The sequence below is a fragment of the Helianthus annuus genome, chromosome 6 (genome assembly GCF_002127325.2).
Source record: "Helianthus annuus cultivar XRQ/B chromosome 6, HanXRQr2.0-SUNRISE, whole genome shotgun sequence".
Taxonomy (NCBI): Eukaryota; Viridiplantae; Streptophyta; class Magnoliopsida; order Asterales; family Asteraceae; genus Helianthus; species Helianthus annuus.
In genome coordinates this window covers 3776947-3797499 of record NC_035438.2, presented here as the reverse complement: position 1 = coordinate 3797499, position 20553 = coordinate 3776947, and the positions used below count along the sequence as shown (strand labels likewise).

Below are 20553 nucleotides of genomic sequence, written 5' to 3'. Positions count from 1 at the left end.
GAAAAAACAAACAACACCTTAATTTGTCCCATTTTGAAGAAATAGGACCCTCACATTTGATGAGCAAATAACCAATCTTTATATCACAATTCAAACGGTTTGATTTGTCTTTAAAATTGCTAAGTTTTATACTTAATGTTTAAAAATCTTACACGTTTTATCCTTTTAACCTAACCCAATCAATTTTAGGAAAAATTACAAGTTTTGTCCTTTGTCTTTATACCACTTTTCAGACGGTATCCTTTTTAACGAATGTTGACAAACGGTGTCCTTTACTAGGTATTTTGTTGCAAGTTTAGTTCTTTACACCCAACCCAGTTAAAAAACCCTGTCAATTGTTGACAGACGGTGTCCTTTACTAGGTATTTTGTTGCAAGTTTAGTCCTTTACCTAGATATTTTGTTGCAAGTTTAGTCCTTTACACCCAACAATTAACATGGTTTTTTAACTGAGTTGGGTGTAAATGACTAAACTTGTAACAAAATACCTAATAAAGGACACCGTCTAAAAACTGGTATAAAGATAAAGGATAAAACTTGTAATTTTTCCTTAATTTTAACCATTAACTGAAGGGTAAATTGGTCTCTTTATCCATTTATTACCAAGTATCTCTCTCTCTCTCTCTCTCATCACCATATGCCACCAACCCGTCGTCACCACCCTTGATCACCTCCTCCACTAGGGTTCCCAAATTACACACTATGTATGGCTCACACATCTGAGAAAAATTGTTAGAAGTTCAAGTGTTGTTGTTGTTTCCGTCACATCCTCTAAACAATCCACCGGAAACCCTAACCTACCACCGCACCCGTCGGAGCTTCTGCTGCTGCTGCTGCCGTCACTCCGCCTCTGTTAACATAGATACGAGATTTAAAACACCGCAATTAACTTACAAACCTCTTCGATTTAGGTAATCAATTGATGTTTCTGGTCATCATACTTTCATGTGTTGAATTGTGAATATGATTATTAAGCTTTAATGTTTGGTGCAAAATATATACAGGGAACCATTGTTGAAGATTTTGTGTCCTTTGGGAAGGTTACATCAAAGTTATTAGCTTTGGAAAGCTGGTAATCGTTTTCTCATCTTTTTTTGACTTTTGTCAAATTTTTGATTTATTGATATGGTTTTTGACTTTTGTCAAATTTTTAAAATTTCAAAATCCTAGAGGAATTTGTCAAAGCTATTTACAAAATGTATGAGACATAGTTGTCGCTATAGCGTTACGTAGCGTATAGGTCTAGGCTCGCTATTAGGGTTGTAACGATAGATAGCGACAATATTTTTTTAATATAAATAGCAATTAGGTTTTTGTTAAATATACATGTGAAATAGCATATATACCAGGGTATTTTGATATAATATACATATAATTTTTTTTTTCTAGTGTATAGGTATTTATAAAATAGTTGTCCGCTATTTATCGCTATTCGATATGTAGCATATAGGTACCTTATCGCTATTTGTCGCTATTCGCCATTAACAAATAACAACTATGGTATGAGATGAGTAAGAAATTTAAAGAAGATATAAAAATATTGATGTATTAGGTATTAAACTCCAGATGATTTGATTTTTGTAGTTTGTTACTTTCATTTGTTTCCCTTTTGGTGACGTGAATAGTGAGGAAGATAGCTAGCTCGTTTAGGTGGTCGGTGAAGGGTGGTGCGGTTGATGGTGGCAGTGGAGAGATGTAGAGAGAGAAAAAAAGGGTTATATATATGTATATATTATATGTATAGGTAGAGGATCCTGTACATTAATCCAGAAGTGTGAGAAGTGTATTATAACACTATATATAACACTATATAACACCATATAAACACCGTATAACACTATGTAACACCATATAACACTATGTAACACTATATAACGCTATATAACAAATATAACACTATATTTTGTCTGATAGTATGTCTATGATAGATGTATAGTGTCATATATTGTTGTATAGTGTTATATAGTGTTATATGGTGTTACATTGTGTTATACGGTGTTTATATGGTGTTATATATAGTGTTATAATTTATAACACTATAACTTATAATACACTTCTCACACTTTTGGATTAATGTACACTATCCCTACCCTATATGTATATATATTAAAAGAGTTAACTGCCATTTTCGTTCCTGTGGTTTGGTGGAAAATGCCACTTCAGTCCAAAAAAAAAAAATTCGCCAGTTCCGTCCTCAACATTTTTGAAACGTGCCACTTCAGTCCAAAAAGATAACGCCTTGCGCCAGTTCCGTCCTCAACGTTTTTAACGGCGCATTATCATTTTGGATTGAAGTGGCACGTTTCAAAAATGTTGAGGATGGAACTGGCACAATTTTTTTTTTGGACTGAAGTGTCATTTTCCACCAAACCACAAGGACGAAAATGGCTGTTAACTCTTATTAAAATGATTTTTTTTAAATAATAAATAAAAAAGACCAATTTGCCCTTCACTTAACAGAAAAAAATAACTAGGTTAGGGCTAAAGGACATAACGTGTAGCATTTGGAAACATCAAGTACAAAATACATCAATTTTATAAACAAAGGACACCGCCTAGCCTGAAATGTGGTATAAAGATAAAGGACAAAACCTGCAATTCACTCTTTATACTATAACATTAAGCCTTTTAGCCCACACATGTCTGTTGTTCGACCATTTAGGGATTTGGGCGAGTTTGGGTAACATGTTAATGTGATAAATAAGTTTGTATCTTTTGAATTAATTGTATAGATGATCTAGTTATTATATAATTATAATCTTGTATGGAAGATTTGATAGAAAATTGGGTTTTATTCGTTATTAGGTAGATTCAGATTTTCATAGAGTCATATTCGATGAATCTGTATTCATTTCCTCGCTTATAAAAAGAAAGATTGTCCTTTTCCTATAGCCAAGCTCATAAACATTTTCATTTTATTTATTTAATTAATTTCTTTTAATTAACCAAATCAACACGTGTATCTTGTTTTCACGTAGAAAATGATTTATTTTTAAATGTTATTATGGGGCTGCATGTAGAGCGAGCCTTACACGTGTACTTGTAGTTCGTCATCGGTCTAAAACCGGACATTTTTTAGTCTAGAAGGGAAATAAGGAGCAAATGGTGACATATGGGCTTGCCATTTGGTTTTAAGGGTTCACATTACTTGTACAAATTAAGAGTTAAACTCTTTAAGTCAAAAGGGACCCTCCCATATATATAAAGATTATTGTCCATTTATATTATCTGTTGTTTGACTTTTTGAATTAGATGATTTGTATGTTGAGTCTATGAACTAAATTGAGTTATGATTTGAAATGCTATACGTAATTGATGGTTATCTTCTCGAATTTAATGTAGGATACTTAAATGCAGTTATCGGTGCACTGGTCCTTCACGTAAATACTATTTATTTCATGATTACGGAAGCAGAGGCCGATATTGTCCTATTTAGCCATGGTAGTGTTTGGGAATATTTTCAAAGCAAATCGTTCCCAATTCTCACTTGTAACCTAGAAATTGCACAACCGATTTCGCTTTCAATCCGCTTCAAATCAAGTAGAAATTATACAATTGATCCGTAGTCTCTAGTCTACCGATCAAAGTTCAACAATCATGTCTCCATGGTGGAGTAAATCTTCATCGAAAGATCCGAAAAAGAAATCAAATGGGGGCGGTATTTTCGGTTCCATTCAGCGAAAGCTAAAAAGCCCGTCTGAATCTAAACAAAAATCGTCTCGAAAGCGTTGTGAAATCGCTTCCGAAAAGGGATCTAATTCTCGGGCCTCTTCTCCGTCGACCCTTGTGGGCCGGTCTCAAAGTTTTGCAGAAAGACCGCATGCACGTCCACTACCGCTTCCGGAAAACTTGTCGGATGCTGCTCGGGTCGATTCAGGAAAACGGGCATCAAGAAGCCCGGGAGTTGGCAAAGGGTCATCACCGTTGGTGCTTTTCCCGCTTCCTAAACCTAATCGTGTTCAAAGTGCGGTTGGTCATGTGGATGCTGAAGGGGATTTAGCAATGGATTCGGATTATACTGATAGTGATACTGATAGTGATGACCCCCCTGATTCCCGGCTTCTAAGCCCTCAAGCATCTGATTATGAAACGGGGAATAAAACGTCTGCGAACAGTCCGACAAGGTGAGTTTTCATGTTTAATCTATAATCATTTTCAAGACTTATTTCTTTTTGTGTAATCTGTGAGCACCGATTTCTTGTATTTCTATTGATATTGCATCTGCCTCTTTATTGCTTTAATATATATAGTAAAAGGTTTAAATACAAAAGGCTCTTAACGTGCGACGGTACGCGACCATCAATTAGGGGTGTGAATTTCTGACACAACCCGAAAACACGACACGAACCTAACACGAAATTCGTGGGTTTAGGTTTAGTCTAAACGGGTCGGGTCAGTTTCAGGTTGAACCCACGAACCTGTTTAGCTAAATGGGTAGGGTTCGGATCAACTAGGTCGGGTTGACCCGTTTAACCCATTTATATTATATTATATTTTTTTACAATATGTTTTGTCTCATAAATTAATTTGGGTGTGTATTTTATGCATAATTATAACTTAAAAGGAGAGATTGACATAAAGTTTTATAATTAAAATGCAATTGTATTATATACATTTGTGTTTTTTGTAGTTAAATTTTAATTTTAATATATTAATTTACGATTTAAAAAAAAATTAAAAACTCGGGTTAAACGGGTTGTGTTCGGGTCAACCCGCTAATATTCGGGTCGTGTTCATATGTATGACCAGATTTCCGGGTTTGGGTCGGGTTGGACCCGCGAACCCGACCCGTTTAGCACCCTTACCACCAATATAATGTGCGTAATTATGTAAATAACGTGCGTAACTAGGGTTTACCCAACCCATGCGTAATTATGCAAAGTTAATTACTATAGTGCCACCGCGTTCAATTAAGGGCCTAGATTAGATCAGATGTGCGGTTCGCACGATAAGGTGGTCTTGTACGTTCACCGATTCATTACTATAAATTGGAACCTCAGCTGGGTGTTCCTGTAAATACAGAGGAGAAGATGATATACTAGATTAATAACTCGTATATCAGCATAGAAATATCTTGAATAAACCCTACATGGAATGCTAGGATTCCCCTTTCAATCCGTAAAAAGAAGAATAATAAGTTGCATAAAGGAATGTAAAGAACATAATTAGTAGTTCTAAGTTATTCTTTAAATCCGTGAAAAGTTGCGTAAAAGCCTGTTAAGATGAACCATTCAATAAATGCCAACCCTCATATAACAGTTTTCAATCAACCAATCACAAAGTAAGTTTGGAATCAACAATAAGCCTAAATTTCATTACTTTTGGAATAGATGAATAAATGTAGACCAGCAAAGACCTACTCTTATGGTATGGATCCATTGGTTATTTAAGTTAAAAGTAAAAGGATAACAAAGGTTTAGTTTAACACACATTTTATATTTTAATTTTATATTTTAACCCTTAAATTCCACTATAAGGGGAACGCTTCATTTGCAGCATTAAACCTCCGGTTTTGAGGGTATGTGAAATTTGAGGGTATTTGTGGAAGAGACAAGGGTAAAGGTGGTATTCATGTTAAAACTGAATAGATTAATTTACTATTTTGCCCCTTACGTGTCTTAAAATATTATGGAAGTTACAATCCTATCCTTCTCAAATAAGTTACACACCCTTGTACATGTTGTTTCAAAAGTTGTACGTGTGGTAAAATTACATCTCTGTCCATCTCATTTGCTTTATATACTCATTTGCTTTATATAGTATTATAGATATAATTTAAAAATAAAGGTGAATACATATAAATTGTCAATTTGGCTAAAGGTGCATTTGTTTATTATTATTATTATTATTATTATTATTATTATTATTATTATTATTATTATTTTTTTTTTTTTTTTTGTAATTAACACATTTTTATTATATTTTTTCTTTAGCCGTGTTACTTTTGTAACTAAAAAGAAAAGGGAGAAAACAAAGCCAGTCAAAGCATGTGCGAACAACCAAACGGGACCCGCATCACAAAAACGGGGTCCGTTTGGTCATCAAATGGCCAAGTTACAGATACCTCCATCGGTTGCTTTCTTTAGTGCACCCGACAGTTCCATGTCCAGTCCCTCTAGAAGCCCAATAAGGGTATACGGGCCCGAACCGACCCTGTCACCAGGTTTCTGGGCCGGTAGGCCCTACGCTGATGCGGGCTTTCTTGGATCAGGCCAGTGTTCTAGTCCTGGTTCGGGTCACAACTCAAGTCATAATTCGATCGGTGGAGACATGACAACTCAGTTGTGTTGGCAACATAGCAGATGCAGCCCTGAATGCTCACCGTTACCTAGTCCTCGGATGGCAAGCCCGGGTCCCAGCTCGAGAATACAAAGTGGGTCCGTCACGCCGTTGCATCCACGAGCCGGTGACTGGCATGATGATGCGGTTACGGGAAAACAACAAACCCATCGGCTACCGCTTCCTCCAGTAACCATGTCTAACGCTGGCCCGTATTCACCATCGTATTCGACCGGAACCACACCGAAGGTTCCAAGAAGCCCCGGTCGAGCGGACCTTTTGGCTAGCCATGGTTCACGCTGGAAGAAGGGTCGGTTGCTTGGTAGAGGCACGTTTGGACATGTTTATCTTGGTTTCAACAGGTTTGTGGTTAAATAATAGTATTGACTGATTTCATTCATTGTTTGACTTCTTGATATTTGATTTTTTTTACTTAATTTGATTCTTGACTGTTTGACTTATTTGATTTATGAACTGTAGTGAAAGTGGAGAAATGTGTGCGATGAAGGAGGTGACTTTATTCTCAGATGATGCAAAGTCGAAAGAAAGTGCCCAACAGCTGGGGCAAGTAAGTCTTTTCACTGCACCCTTTATTTATTTGTCGCCCTTTTATTTATTTAACTAAATTGCAATTTACGTCTTTTAAGTTTGAGCCAAATTGCAGACACCATTCTTTAACTAAGGAAATTACATTGGATGTCCTTTATGTTACTGTTTCTCACCAGACGGTGTCCTTTTGCTCTAATTCAGTTAACTTTTTCTGTTAAATCTTAAGTGAAAACACGTGTTAAGAGTTAGCAGAAAAAAATATCTGAGTTAGGGCAAAAGGACACAGTCTGAAGAGAAACGATAACATAAAGGACATCCAGTGTAATTTCGTTAGATAAAGGACACCGCCTGCAATTAAGCTCAAATTTAAGAGACTTGAATTGCAACTTACTCTAGTTTTTTATTTATTTATTTATTTGTAAAAATCGATCGCTATCTTTTAGATAACATTTATTCTTGATATTGGCAGGAAATTGCTCTTTTAAGTCGTTTGCGACATCCAAGCATTGTGCAATATTATGGATCTGAGACCGTAAGAAAATCAATTTTTTAAAACGATGCACCCCGCTTTCTTCTTCATTTATACTTTTTCATTGATTGATGATAATATTTAAAATATTCTAAAGATTTGGTATGAACGTATCAGGTGGATGACAAACTTTATATATATTTGGAGTATATGTCTGGCGGTTCTATTCATAAAATCCTTCAGGATTATGGACCACTGGGTGAAATTGCTATTCGCAGTTACACTCATCAGATACTATTAGGACTTTCCTACTTACATGCTACAAATACAGTCCATAGGTGAGTTTAATTTTGCCGTATCTTACGCTTTTATATACTTATAATGCTAACAATATATTAAAATGACACCATGTTTGTTATGTTTACTACCTTACTTAGGGACATAAAAGGAGCAAATATACTTGTTGATCCTAATGGACGTGTAAAGTTAGCTGATTTTGGGATGGCAAAACACGTAAGACCTATAGATAACTTGCTGAACACAATGTTAGCCATCCGTTTTTTGGTTTCTTAACTTGATTTCATTTTGCAGATTTCAGGACCGTCATGCCCGTTATCGTTTAAGGGAAGTCCATACTGGATGGCACCGGAGGTTAGTGTTTCAAGTACAAGATATTCTACATATTATTTTTAACTAGTGATGAATAGTAAAGCTAAAATTTTAATATTATATTTATTTTAATTTTATTTTTTCTAATTTGTTTTTTTATTGAAAATGGATACTGTGTTGCTATCGTATCAAATCGAATCGAAACCGATAATTATATTAAGATGGATACCATGACACTATTGTACCAAATCAAACCGAAACCGATAATGAAATTTAAAATGGATACCATGACGCTATCGTACCAAAGCGAACAGGAACCGACAATGATATTTAATTGTTTTTTTTTTCTATCATAAACTACACAAGTGCCGATAAAAATATAAAAAACACATTTTTTGTATCGTAAACTGTACGCGTATTGACATGGGACTTACGAACCAATTTCAGCCGAATAACATTGGTACCAATATCGGCAGTATGGGAACCAATGTTCCTTTTTATGGTTTTCGATTGATATTTTTCTATCGGAAAATGTAAACTATACGAGTGACAATAAAAATATACAAAAACAATTTTTTTTATTGTACACTATACAAGTGTTTATACGGGACTAACTGAACCGATTTCAACCGAACATCGGTAAAAAGATATCGGTAGTATCGGAACCGGTATTCCTTTCTATGGTTTTCGATTGATATAAAGTACGTATTCTTTTGGGCATAACCCGATTTATTTTATAGTTTTCTCTTTCAGCTACTATAGAGAGTGTCGGTTCGGTACCAGAACGGACCGAACGGATGAGTTCCCGCCGCATAGCGCGGGGGAATACCACTAGTTACCATTAAAAAATTCTTTTATCAGAGATGTTAAATTAAGTCAAAACCGTTTCAGGTTATTAACAATAATTCAAGTGGTTGCAATCTTGCGGTGGATATATGGAGCCTTGGGTGCACCGTAATAGAAATGGCTACAAGTAAACCACCTTGGAGTCGGTACGAAGGGGTCAGTAAATAAGTCATTAAGTCATTATAATTTTTTATGTATATATATTTGGTTCAACTAACCTTACTCTTTTATTTTCTTGCGCTATGTATATGTCAAAGGTTGCTGCTCTATTTAAGGTTGGAAACAGCAAAGAACTTCCGACAATTCCTGATCATCTTTCGGATGACGGTAAAGACTTTATCTTGCAATGCTTGCAGCGGACCCCGTCACACCGCCCTACCGCCACTCAACTTCTTGACCACCCGTTCGTCAAAAGTATCGGTTCGTCTGAAAGATTCATATCTAGTCCTGGCCCGATTACAAACGCGATGAGATCTCTGGTATGCTTTTATTGCGAAATTTTTTTATTGGAAGTTATTCTGTTTGATTATTTATTAACCTTTTTTGATGGTTATAGGGCATTGGTCATGCTTCTGAAGGTGTTCCGGTTCTTCACTCTAGAGGTCATACACCTCGTAGTAACATATCATGCCCGGTTTCCCACATGGGCAGCCCGCTTTTGCATTCAAGAACGGGTCAAAATATGAACGGAAGACTATCCCCATCTCCAATATCAAGCCCGCGGGCCATCTCGGGCTCATCCACACCTTTAACCGGAGCCTGCGGTGGTGGGGCCATTCCGTTTTATCCCCGGGTGCAGAGCCCATACCCTCATGAGTTTACGGGTGTGACTTTGACTTCAAGGTCTCCTACCAGAACCTTCGGCCCACCTGGTAATGGGCCCCACTTTCTGGACCCAAGGCCTGATATGTTTCGAGCAATGCCTCAAGGGTCTCCTTTCTTTCACGAGATAGTTCCGTCAGACAATGATTTTTTAGGGAATCAAAAAGAAACATATGGCGGAAAATCGGTGTTAGCCGACCGTGTTTCGCAGCAGCTTTTGGGAGATCATGTCAAACTGTATCCGCCCATTGACCTCAAGCCCACTTCGCCAGTGGTTAGTCGAAGACACTGGAGTTGACTTGATTTGACCTTTATTAGTCCGACTAAAAGAACGTTATGAATAATATCTAAAATATATATATTTTGTTTTTATGCTCATAATCCCTTTGGAAGGTAATACCTGGAGGGATGCTATTAAGTATAGGTACAGTTATTTCGGTTATGCAGATGGATAGCTTTTGAAAGTTAAGCATTTTAACAACGGTTGGTGGTGGATATGTAAAGAAGTGTACAACTCATACTTGTTATGCAGCAGTGATCAGTGGGCTTGTTTGACAGAAAGACGGTTAGATGTTAGAATTCGGATTTTGGTGAAAAAAGTTGGTTCGGTTGTTGTGTAAGGTGTAAGGCATGGTTTAGGGTTAAAGTGAAAACAGTTGATGTAACCATGTTTTGTGCACAACGAAATCTTTATCTATGAGGAATCTCTTCTTTTTTATTTTCTTTATCATATGAGCCAAGTTTAGGTTGTTTGGTTGCTTGTTTTTTTACCATGGTTGCATCAAGATGTAATGAAAAGGTTCATCGAACGGGCTCGACTGGTCATAAGGCCGGTTCTTGCAAGACCGGGTCTATATGGTAGCGTTTTAGGCTTTAGCTGACCCAGTCTTGGCTGCAACTGAACAGGAAAACAGAGTTGAAGATCTTTGGTTGTAGAAGAAGCTTCATATATTGATTATCATTTTCTTTCTAAAATTCAAAATTATTAGAAGAAGCTTTATATATTGATTATCATTTTCTTTCTAAAATTCAAAATTATTCACATGTGAAACATATATTTTCGTCATGTTGGATTATCAAGATCAAGATTCTAATGATCTTATATATACAAATAAAAAATACATACAACGTTAATCACACAAATGATATTTGGATTCAGCTTATATTAAAAGACAACTTTTATGTTATTTTTTAAAATAGTTTTAGCTCAATTGGATTAGGTTATTTGTTTTGTTGTTGTTCAATTTTTATATCATAATGAAACATTTTGTATTCTTGAAACATTTGCTTATTTCTTAAGGTTTTATATAATTTAGAGTTTATCTTATTATTACAGGGATGAGCAAATAAGCACAAGTACCAAAACCGAACCGGTACCAAATATACGTACCGAGCCATTTTCAGTACCAACTCGGGACCTACCAGTACGGTACCGTACTGAGCACTTTCGATACTAGTTACCTATAACTACAAAGAGTTGGTTGAGAAATATTCGGCCTATCTGCCCGCAACACAGGCAGGTCATCAACTAGTTATGTATACAAACAAACATAAGAGTTTACTGGGCCAAAATTCCATGGGCCTAGATCCATTGATTGATTCCAATATTGCCAAGGAATATTGTTAGTCTTAAGTCTCAAGTCTCAACCCTTGGAAATATTGACTTTGACCTTCAAGTCTTCCCCGATGAGTTTTTTGACTTCTTCTTGTTCAATCTTAAGAATTTGCATCGAATTATTTTACATTGAAAAGTGTTAATACAAATGAAATACATACCTAGATAACTCAAAGTAATTTTGATATACAAACGGTCTTAATTAAACAACTTGATATAAGAATAGTTTATAATAATTCACTATAAAAGGAAGTAACTTTTTATCTTTTATTGTAAAAACATTGGTTTAATACAAGAAATGATACTTTGATAGAGGAAAAAGCCGACCGTATGTTATTTATAAAAGTCGTATGAAAATGACACCTAACACTAAAGATGTTTGTTTCAGCTTGGGCACTAATGATTTAGACATCTTACTGTTCAACACTTAATGGTTTAGACTTCTTAATAGTTCAACGCTTAATGGTTCCGAAGTTGCCAAAGAGGCCTAACTAGTAATGTAATTCATATGTACTCTATTTAGGGGCTGTTTGGCAACATCTGAATGGTTAAGGGGCTGTTTGGTAGTCTCTTAATGGTCATTCGGATGCTACCTCTTAATGGTTTAAAACCTCTGAATGAATAAGAGGTAACCTCAAGTCTGAATGGTTAAGAGGTAACCTCTGAATGGTAAATCATCACATATCACATTCTTCTACCTTCTCATTGGTAAAATTCTTAATGGTTCCATTAAGAGGTAGCCTCTTAATGACCATTCAGAGGCTACCAAACAGCCCCTAAGTGCTGAACCAGTAAGAGGTTTGAATCATTAAGTGCTGAACCAGTAAGAGGTTTGAACCATTAAGAGCCTGTGTAATGCTTAACCGTTCAGAGGCAAATGTCTGACCAATTCAGATTAGAGGTCTTAACCATTTAGACTCTGTATAATTCTTAACCATTCAGAGGCAACCATTAAGTGCTGAACCAGTAAAAGGTTTAAACCATTAAGATCCTGATTAAAAGATAGACAAACAGCCCCTTAGTTAAATTAAATCTTTTTATATTGTCTTCATACGTACGCACACCACACTTATATGAACCAATTATAACAAATTAAATAATTAAAATTTATTCTTTTTACGCAATAACTTACTAAGGAATTATAAAAGTCTCTATCATACTAAATAATTACAAAGATTGTCATGTGTCATTACGTAGGGTTTTTCTCCTATATTTATTTTTTACACTAATTTTAAATTAAATATTATTTTTAATTTATACAAAAAAAACATATGTTAACTTTCAATATAATCTCTATCTTTTTCCCTATATCTTGTTTTTCTTTATCTCTATATCCAATAAATAAAAATCTTAGGAGACACGTGACACAATTCTATGCAACCTTAATTTTCCCCCAACCTATATCGTATACCAATTTAACTTACACAAATACACGTGAACCCTTACCCGTTTCAAATTTACCCGTTCCTTTTCAATATTACATTATACATTTTTATTTCGTTTTCATCAACCTTACACGTTTTCATCATTTAAATTTTACCACTTTTATAATAAAATTTTAATTGAATGTTCTTTTGTTTCTGTTTTTCTAAATTTAAGAATTTTGATTCTCATTTTCCTCTTTTACCTTTTATGATCTCACATATTTAGAATTATAAAAATAAAATCAAGTTTTACTAATTTAAGCATATATAAGATTCTAACATAGTACATAATATATTTATACTGATAGATAGATATAACATAAGTTAGGAAAAGAGTAATTAAGGTGAATGGTTACATTATTCTTACATTAAATCTTCTTCTGTATTTAGATTTGTAAGAAAACTATAAAGATTTGTTTAAAATAAATACACAAATAATATAAACCTTTCACAAATATGTTTGAAAAAAATATGAGAAAGTCGATATCTAATATGGATTATTCACGTTAGTTGGCGTGTGACAAAAGCCATTATAAAAGTACACACATTTTGACCATCAACTGATGCGTTTTGTCGTTAATATTGCTCTAACGGCACCGTTTTTGTCTTTGCATGCTTCGTTTTGTTGTGTTTGTGTTTGTTGCACATACATAATTGGGAAAATCACAAATATATTTAACATATAAAATTCTTTTAGATTATTTTAGACATAAGATCAATTAATAAATACAATACAATACGATAGGGGAAGACTCTATGCAGAATACTAAATATTGCGAAAACATACAGAACAAAATGAATTACTCATTTTTTCAATCCTAAAAACCTAAAAAATAAATGAAAATGTTATAAATGTAAGATTTATTGTTTCTCACACTAGAATTTAAAACAAAATATAAAAAATCTTCATTTTTTAAATAACCTATACACATGTAGGTTATATGTAGGCTAAATTACCTACATGTATGTAGATTATATGTAGGGAAATATATGATTTTTTATGTATATATAATACATATATGAATGTAAGAAACATAAAATTTAAGAAATATGAACCTTAAATCTCAAAATTTAATAATTTAGAGTTGTTATTTTTGTTCTCGTAATAATTAGTGTTCTATAATGATCCTTATCCCAATACGATATATGTTTCATAAGTTATCATACACATAAAGTAGTAAAATGAGATTTAAATCGTGAGTTTTTATTAACTAACGAGTGTAATTAAATAATAGTGATATTAAAAAAAAGTGTGCAAAGTTGACCAAAAGTCAACCTACCTGTTTACACCATTATATATCTCCAACTTCACTACAATGTTAAATAACAACATCCAAATTTTAATATGTGGATACTTTCATGGAAGGGAGCTACTGGCTTTTCAGCTTCATCTACTGCTGAAGAAGTTACTCGAGGAATCGAAGCCTATGGCCTCACCGCCATTATTACAGGTCAGTTGTGTTTACTGTTTAGGCTTTAGGGTTTAAGGTTTATTTTTTGTGTGATTTGGATTTACCGGACTAAATTCAGGTCCAACAAGTGGTATTGGCCTGGAAACTGCTAGGATTCTGGCGTTGCGCGGTGTACATGTGGTTATGGCCGTCAGAAACACGACAGCGGGTCACAAAATCAAGCAAGAAATAATCAACGAAATCCCCAAGGCGAAAATCGATGTTATGGAGCTTAATGTCGCTTCACTCAAATCGGTTAATAAATTTGTGACCGAATTTAAAGCGTCCGGTTTACCCCTTAATATCCTCATGTAAGTATATACTTGTTTCTAGTCTACTTTTTCTAAAATGACCACTCTAAATACTATTGATGACAACTAATTAAACGCGACGATTTGGTGTTTATAGCAATAACGCTGGGATGATGGCACCACCGTTCAGCCTCTCTGAGGACAACATCGAGTTACAATTAGCGACGAACCACATCGGTCACTTCCATATGACAAATGGTTTATTGGAAACCATGAAAAACACTGCCGAAAAGTCAGGAGTCCAGGGTAGGATCGTCATAGTGTCGTCGGTGCTTCAGAAAACGACTTATAAAGAAGGGATTAGATTCGATAAAATAAATGACGAAAAGAGGTATCCGGTTAAGTTATCATAATATGTTTTGACGACTTTATGCGTCACTAAAATGTTGGACTTTTTTAAATATGACAGTTACAATGCTTTACTGGCGTACGGACAATCAAAGCTTGCTAATGCTTTGCATGCAAAGGAACTCGCAAGGCAACTCAAGGTGATTTTCGGGTTCATTTTTGCAAAACCGTTTAAAAATATTGATCGCGATTTTAGTTATTCATAATGGTCATGTGAATCTACAGGAAGAAGGTGTTAATATAACCGTAAATTCACTCCATCCGGGAGTTATCGCGACCAATCTTGCACGCCACACAGCTGTGATGCGAGGTACTTGTTTGACACTTGGTACAATATTGTGTCTTTCACTACTAGAAAGCTGACTTGACCCGACCAACTTTTTTGTTGGAAACTTGTTGGAAAACGGCGTTTCTGACCAATTTTCGTAAAAAAAACGTTCGTTGGAAAAATCCAAGTTTGAAAATATTGCTGACAAGTTTGCGACCAAAGATTGCGACAAACGTTTCTTGATCGGAAAATGCCAGATTTTTAGTAGTGTTTGATCTGACCAACTTTTTTTGTCCCAAATTGCCGGAAATGGTGTTTTAGACCAATTTCCGACAAAACAAAAACTTCTTAAAAATTCTTGGAATAAAGTACATGGATGGTACCTGTGCTTTACCAAAATTTTAGATTTGGTCCTTAACTTTTCAAAAGTACACAGATGGTCCATATGGTTTGTACTTTATAACGCATTTAGTCCCCGGATTTTTCAAAAACTACATGAATGGTCCTTGTGGTTTACACTTTATAACGCATTTAGTCCCTAACTTGGACATGCTAAAACCTTTAGATTTGTTGGCTGGGGACTAAATGCGTTACAAAGTGTAAACCATAGGGACCATTCGTGTACTTTTTAAAACTAGGAACCAAATCCAAAATTTTGGTAAACCATAGAGACTATTCATGTAGTTTACTCAAAATCCTGGTAGGAAAACATTGCCTAGAAATTTGCGACAAGAGTTTTCTACAAACAATTCTTGGTCGGAAAATGCAAGTTTTCTAGTAGTGAAGTTGTAAACCATCTTTTGTGACGGAATTAATTTTTTTTTCACAGTGATCTTTGGGTACGTCGTACGACTTTTCTTGAAGAATGTGGAACAGGTTTGTTTTTGTTGACGGAAGGTGTTTGTTTTTTCCAATGGAAATAATGGTGTCACTAAAAGATTTCTTTGATTTGTGTATTTAGGGGGCGTCAACTACATGCTATCTGGCAATACACCCAGGGGCTAAGGGAATTAGTGGCGAGTATTGGGCTGATAATAACATATCGAGTCCAAGCGGGTTTGTTAATGATCCAGAGTTTGTCAAAAAGTTTTGGGATTTTAGCGTTGAGTTGGTTGATCGGTCGCTAGCTTCATCGTCACTATAACTTCTTCCCGTAGCTAAGTATTAGCAACGGTGTAATGTAAACTGTCCTTGTTGTTATAATAAAAGAAGCTTTGTATAATAAAAGCAAACTTATTCTCCTCTTTTGCTTATTACCGGTTCTTGTAACAAGTAACAATACATAATTGAGAAAACAAATGCTGAGCCCAATGGGCCCAACACCCCAACATAAAGCCCGTTTACTATAAGAATCTGGTTCAAGAGCCCCGAAGCCCAATCCAAGCAAACTAATGTTTTAACTCTTATTTGTTTATTCGTTACTTGAATCAAAATTGATTAGCCCACTTAAGGATAATAGGCCATGTTAGGCCCAAAACCCGAACGAGTATTCACCTTTAGGGCTGCAAACGAACTGAACTTTCAGCAAACAGTTCATGAACCGTTCGACGGGAAGTTCGTTCGTTTAATAAATGAATGAACACAAATTTTTTTTGTGTTCGTTTAGTTAAAAGAACGAACATTAACAGCGGCCGTGTTCGTTCGTTTATGTTCGGTAACGCGTTCGTTTATATTCGTTTGTGTATGGGGTTTTAAATTTTTATACATATTATATAATAATAATAACAATAATAATAATAATTAATACATAAAATTTATTGTATATTTTATTATATTCCTATATTTTTATTTATTTTATATTTTCCCAAGATCTGACACAAATAAACCAATGAAACTACAAACGCTAAGTATTCGTTTGTGTTTGTTTATGTTCATTAACGTTTGTTTGCGTTCGTCTATGTTCATGAACACTTGTTTTTATTCATTTGTGTGTGTTGTGTTCATGAACGCCCATTCGTGTTCGTGTGCGTTCATGAACGTTCGTTTGTGTTCGGTTCCTAAGTTAACAAACAAACACGAGCAAATTCATTTCCTTGGTGAACGAACACGAACATAAAATATCGTTCGGTAAGCGTTCACGAACTGTTCGTGCACGCATGTATATCCTTAACAAACAAACACAAACAAGGCCTTGTCTTTGTTCGTTCAGTTCGTTTACCATGCTTTGAATCATGTGTAAACATGCCTTAGTCTTTCATTCATCATAAAAAGTAAAAACAATTACATAAAATATTCAGAACTCTTCTTACAACTGATATTATTACTATAACATACATTATTGTTTTGTTTCATTCATTTTACAAAGAAAACAGTACATGAAATGAAGTTGACCACCAGATAGATTACTTCGATTCGGTCAACTTCACACTGAAATCCCACAGTTTCTTTGCCAATTCTGGGTCGCGTGCATACCCGCTTGCTTTACTCAAGTTGCTGTCAGCAAAATACTGCCCGCTAACACCCTTAAGTTGCGGGTGCAACGCTACATAGCATGTAGTTGCAGCTCCCTGTGGGACGTTCTTCAAGAAACTATGGACCGTGTTAAGGAATATAGCTGCGTCAACAGAAGTTCAAGATCATCAGCAAAGAAAAAAAATATAATTAATTTGTCACAAAAAAAAAAAAAACTTTTGTATTTGTCACAAAAAAAAAAAAAAAACTTTTGAACGTCCTAAAGGGTTGAGACATACAGAAGAAACCACCGTGACGCGCTAGATTCGTTTTAATAACTCCAGGGTGCAGCGAATTGGCGGTTATATTCACCCCCTCAGCCTGCAACATATAACATTCATGAGCGAAGTTGATGTAACCTCAAAAAACCGATTTCTTTACTAAGTGTTAATGTTGGGTGAGTGGTTAACGGCTAGTTAGTTACCTGTAACCGTCTTGTGAGCTCGCTTGCGTGCAATGCATTAGCAAGCTTTGATTGCCCATAAGCGTACAACGCGTTATAGCTGAAAACCATGTCACACAAGATCATATTAGGTGGATGATCGAGTGACCCATATTGGCCCGTTGTATAATAGGAACATACCAAAATCGACCCGTTGTATAATAACATACAAAATGGCCTTAAAGTGAGAAGTGAAGGAAGTTTTTTTTTTTTTTTTGAATTCTTTTTTCTCATCTACTTAAGTATGATATTTAATTGCAAAATGTAAAAAAATCGTGATTATACGTTAGTAGAGACGCAGAGTAATTTTATAGAGTAAAATTACATAATTACTCTACTAGTGTAAAATCACGATTTTTTCGGATTCTGGGACTAAAATACGTGATTAATAAGATGGGAAATAAATTCAAAAAAAAAAAAAAAAAAATTCCTCCACTTCTTACGTTAAGGGTTTTTTGTATGTTAAGATCATGTGTACAATAACGTAACCCATATTATTATATTGATTGAATAAATTCAAGGTTTACCTCTTTTCGTCGTTGATTTTATCGAACATAATGCCTCCTTTGTATGTCACTCTATGAACTTCAGAGGAAAGAATCACTATCCTTCCTTCTTTCCCGCTTTCTTTCGCGGTCTTTTTCATGGTATCCAACAACAAGTTTGTTAAAAGGAAGTTACCTAACAAAAGAACGCAAAAAACTTTCATTAGCGCGTTCTTCGCAAGTGAAAGAAAAAAACATAAAATCTTGGTAACAAAAAAACACATACCAACATGGTTGGTAGCAAACTGCAATTCAATGTTGTCTTTGCTTAGAGTGAATGGAGGAGTCATAATCCCTGCGTTTAGACTTTCGACAAAAAAATGTACATAAAATTAGTCATTTCGCGGTAAATAATTTTGATGATCTAATGAATGTGTCTTACATCAAGATGTTTAATGGAAGTCCCTTTTGACAATATTGCGATGCGAATTTTCTAACGGATTCGAGTGAGCTCACATCCAACTCCATCACTTCAAGTTTTGCATTGGGGATTTTTTCTGCAATGCTTTCTTTTATTTTTTCACCGGCTTCGAGGTTTCTGACTGGCATAACGACGTTGACACCGCGTAAAGCGAGCACACGCGCAGTTTCTAACCCGATACCACTTGTAGCTCCTGAAAGTAACATAAGTCATAACACCAGTTAAGCATGTACTAAAATAATTGTTCGGTTTGCCAATGTGTTCGGTTTGTTGAGAATTGCACATTGTTAATGCCAAACAGATGTAGTCATGTAAACGAACCAAAAGAACACGAACAGAGCATGTTCGTGTTTGTTCGTTAAACTTTAATCGAACAAATGGTCGAACACAAGCAACTAAACAAACGGGGTTTTCTTGTTTATGTTTGTTCTTTAAAAGTGTAACGACGAACATAACTGAACAAACACCAATTAAAAGTAAACGTGAAAATCAATCTGTTGGCCCTAAAATATTTAATAAAACTAGACTAAATTTTAACGAGCCGGGGGTCTCATGGAAGCAGCATCTCTATTCCTACGGGGTAAAGGTAAGGCTGTCTACATCTACCCTCTCCTCAGACCCTACCTTAGCTTTGCTATTGGTGAGATTTACTGTGTATGATGATAAGACTAAATTGTAAGCATATAACTAACTTAATTTGTCCTAGGCCTAAAAAAAATTGGATGAATATATAACGAACATAAACCAACAAACATAAATGAACATAAACATATTAAAACGAACTAAGGTTCAAAGACGTAAATAAATGAACCAGATACGTGTTCATGTTCATTTGTTTAACTAAATGAAAAAATAAGTGTAGTTTATTCGTTCTTGTATCAAATAAACCAATATAAATGAACTTCCCACCAAACAGTACGTTATGTGTGATAGTGTAAGGAGATCAAACCTGATTGAACAACTTATATTGATCTTTGTTTATATCAAATATAGATGATGATATGATAAAACAGAACACACGAACGAACAAACATCATACGCGCAATAGAATTAATATACCAGTAACAATAGCAGTGAGACCGGTTCCATCGATTCCTTTAGTAACATCTTCAGCAGTAGAAGAAGCTGCAAATCCAGATTTACCAGTGAAGATTGAAATCCAAGTCATTTTGTTTAGAAGCTTTGTTATGGATTGAAAAACAGTTGCAAATATGGTGTGTAGAAGAATAATATGAGTCAAGTTGTTGTGATGAAGTTAGATTTAACAACAACTATTTATAAAGTTTTTATTTATTTATTTTTTTTTTTTTTGAAAAGGTGGCAGAGTAAACCAAAGTACCAAACATACATTATTTTGTCTCGGTCTTTCACACCATGACGTCATATGACAACTTTACTAGACCTTCAATTTAAAAATTCTAGAAGAATGAACTATCGTGTTTAGGTCTATGAGCTTTTACTTATTATCACTTTGACCCCTACACTTTGTAACTTCAATAATATAAAACTAGGGTTGTTTACGAGTCTAGCTGAACTGAGCGGGCGTTTGCTTGTGTTTGGCTCGTTTACAATTGAGCTGAAAATCGATCAAGCATTAGACCGTTTGGGTCAAAGATTGTCGATTAACGGTTTAGGGTTTTACTTTTATATTTAGTGATAATTTTTTTATTGGGCTAATTGAGCTAGTAGGGTGTATAAACATAT

General features: G+C 34.9%; 3 protein-coding genes across 3 annotated transcripts; 2 read left to right on the top strand and 1 right to left on the bottom strand.

Moving 5' to 3' along the window:
* The first annotated feature begins 620 nt into the window (after positions 1–620).
* Positions 621–10291, top strand: LOC110864412 (mitogen-activated protein kinase kinase kinase YODA). Its single transcript, XM_022113468.2, has 12 exons — positions 621–910; positions 1004–1071; positions 3342–4123; positions 5933–6640; positions 6759–6846; positions 7297–7359; positions 7474–7634; positions 7734–7809; positions 7888–7947; positions 8797–8907; positions 9009–9230; positions 9308–10291. The coding sequence occupies exons 3-12, from the start codon at positions 3597–3599 to the stop codon at positions 9869–9871; spliced, it is 2580 nt and encodes an 859-aa protein (XP_021969160.1). The 5' UTR covers positions 621–910; positions 1004–1071; positions 3342–3596; the 3' UTR covers positions 9872–10291.
* A 3651-nt stretch (positions 10292–13942) lies between these two features.
* On the top strand, positions 13943–16243 carry LOC110864411 (short-chain dehydrogenase TIC 32, chloroplastic). The gene is made up of 7 exons (XM_022113467.2): positions 13943–14063; positions 14143–14374; positions 14472–14705; positions 14784–14862; positions 14948–15032; positions 15820–15866; positions 15952–16243. The coding sequence occupies exons 1-7, from the start codon at positions 13958–13960 to the stop codon at positions 16132–16134; spliced, it is 966 nt and encodes a 321-aa protein (XP_021969159.1). The 5' UTR covers positions 13943–13957; the 3' UTR covers positions 16135–16243.
* Positions 16244–17162: 919 nt separating this feature from the next.
* On the bottom strand, positions 17163–20091 carry LOC110864410 (short-chain dehydrogenase TIC 32, chloroplastic). The gene is made up of 7 exons (XM_022113466.2): positions 19909–20091; positions 18811–19042; positions 18655–18734; positions 18411–18564; positions 17866–17944; positions 17681–17762; positions 17163–17544 (listed from the first exon to the last, which is right to left on the bottom strand). Exons 1-7 carry the CDS (start codon positions 20015–20017, stop codon positions 17333–17335), a joined length of 948 nt encoding a protein of 315 aa, XP_021969158.1. The 5' UTR covers positions 20018–20091; the 3' UTR covers positions 17163–17332.
* Positions 20092–20553: the final 462 nt, after the last annotated feature.

Coding starts and splice junctions, on each gene's coding strand:
- LOC110864412 (XM_022113468.2), top strand. CDS start 3,597: ATGTCTCCATGGTGGAGTAAATCTTCATCGAAAGATCCGAAAAAGAAA. Junction 6,641..6,758: donor GTTTATCTTGGTTTCAACAG/GTTTGTGGTTAA, acceptor TATGAACTGTAG/TGAAAGTGGAGAAATGTGTG. Junction 8,908..9,008: donor CTTGGAGTCGGTACGAAGGG/GTCAGTAAATAA, acceptor TATATGTCAAAG/GTTGCTGCTCTATTTAAGGT.
- LOC110864411 (XM_022113467.2), top strand. CDS start 13,958: ATGTGGATACTTTCATGGAAGGGAGCTACTGGCTTTTCAGCTTCATCT. Junction 14,064..14,142: donor CCTCACCGCCATTATTACAG/GTCAGTTGTGTT, acceptor GACTAAATTCAG/GTCCAACAAGTGGTATTGGC. Junction 15,867..15,951: donor TCTTGAAGAATGTGGAACAG/GTTTGTTTTTGT, acceptor TTGTGTATTTAG/GGGGCGTCAACTACATGCTA.
- LOC110864410 (XM_022113466.2), bottom strand. CDS start 20,017: ATGACTTGGATTTCAATCTTCACTGGTAAATCTGGATTTGCAGCTTCT. Junction 19,043..19,908: donor TCTCACTGCTATTGTTACTG/GTATATTAATTC, acceptor TGTTACTTTCAG/GAGCTACAAGTGGTATCGGG. Junction 18,565..18,654: donor GTTTGCTACCAACCATGTTG/GTATGTGTTTTT, acceptor TTCTTTTGTTAG/GTAACTTCCTTTTAACAAAC.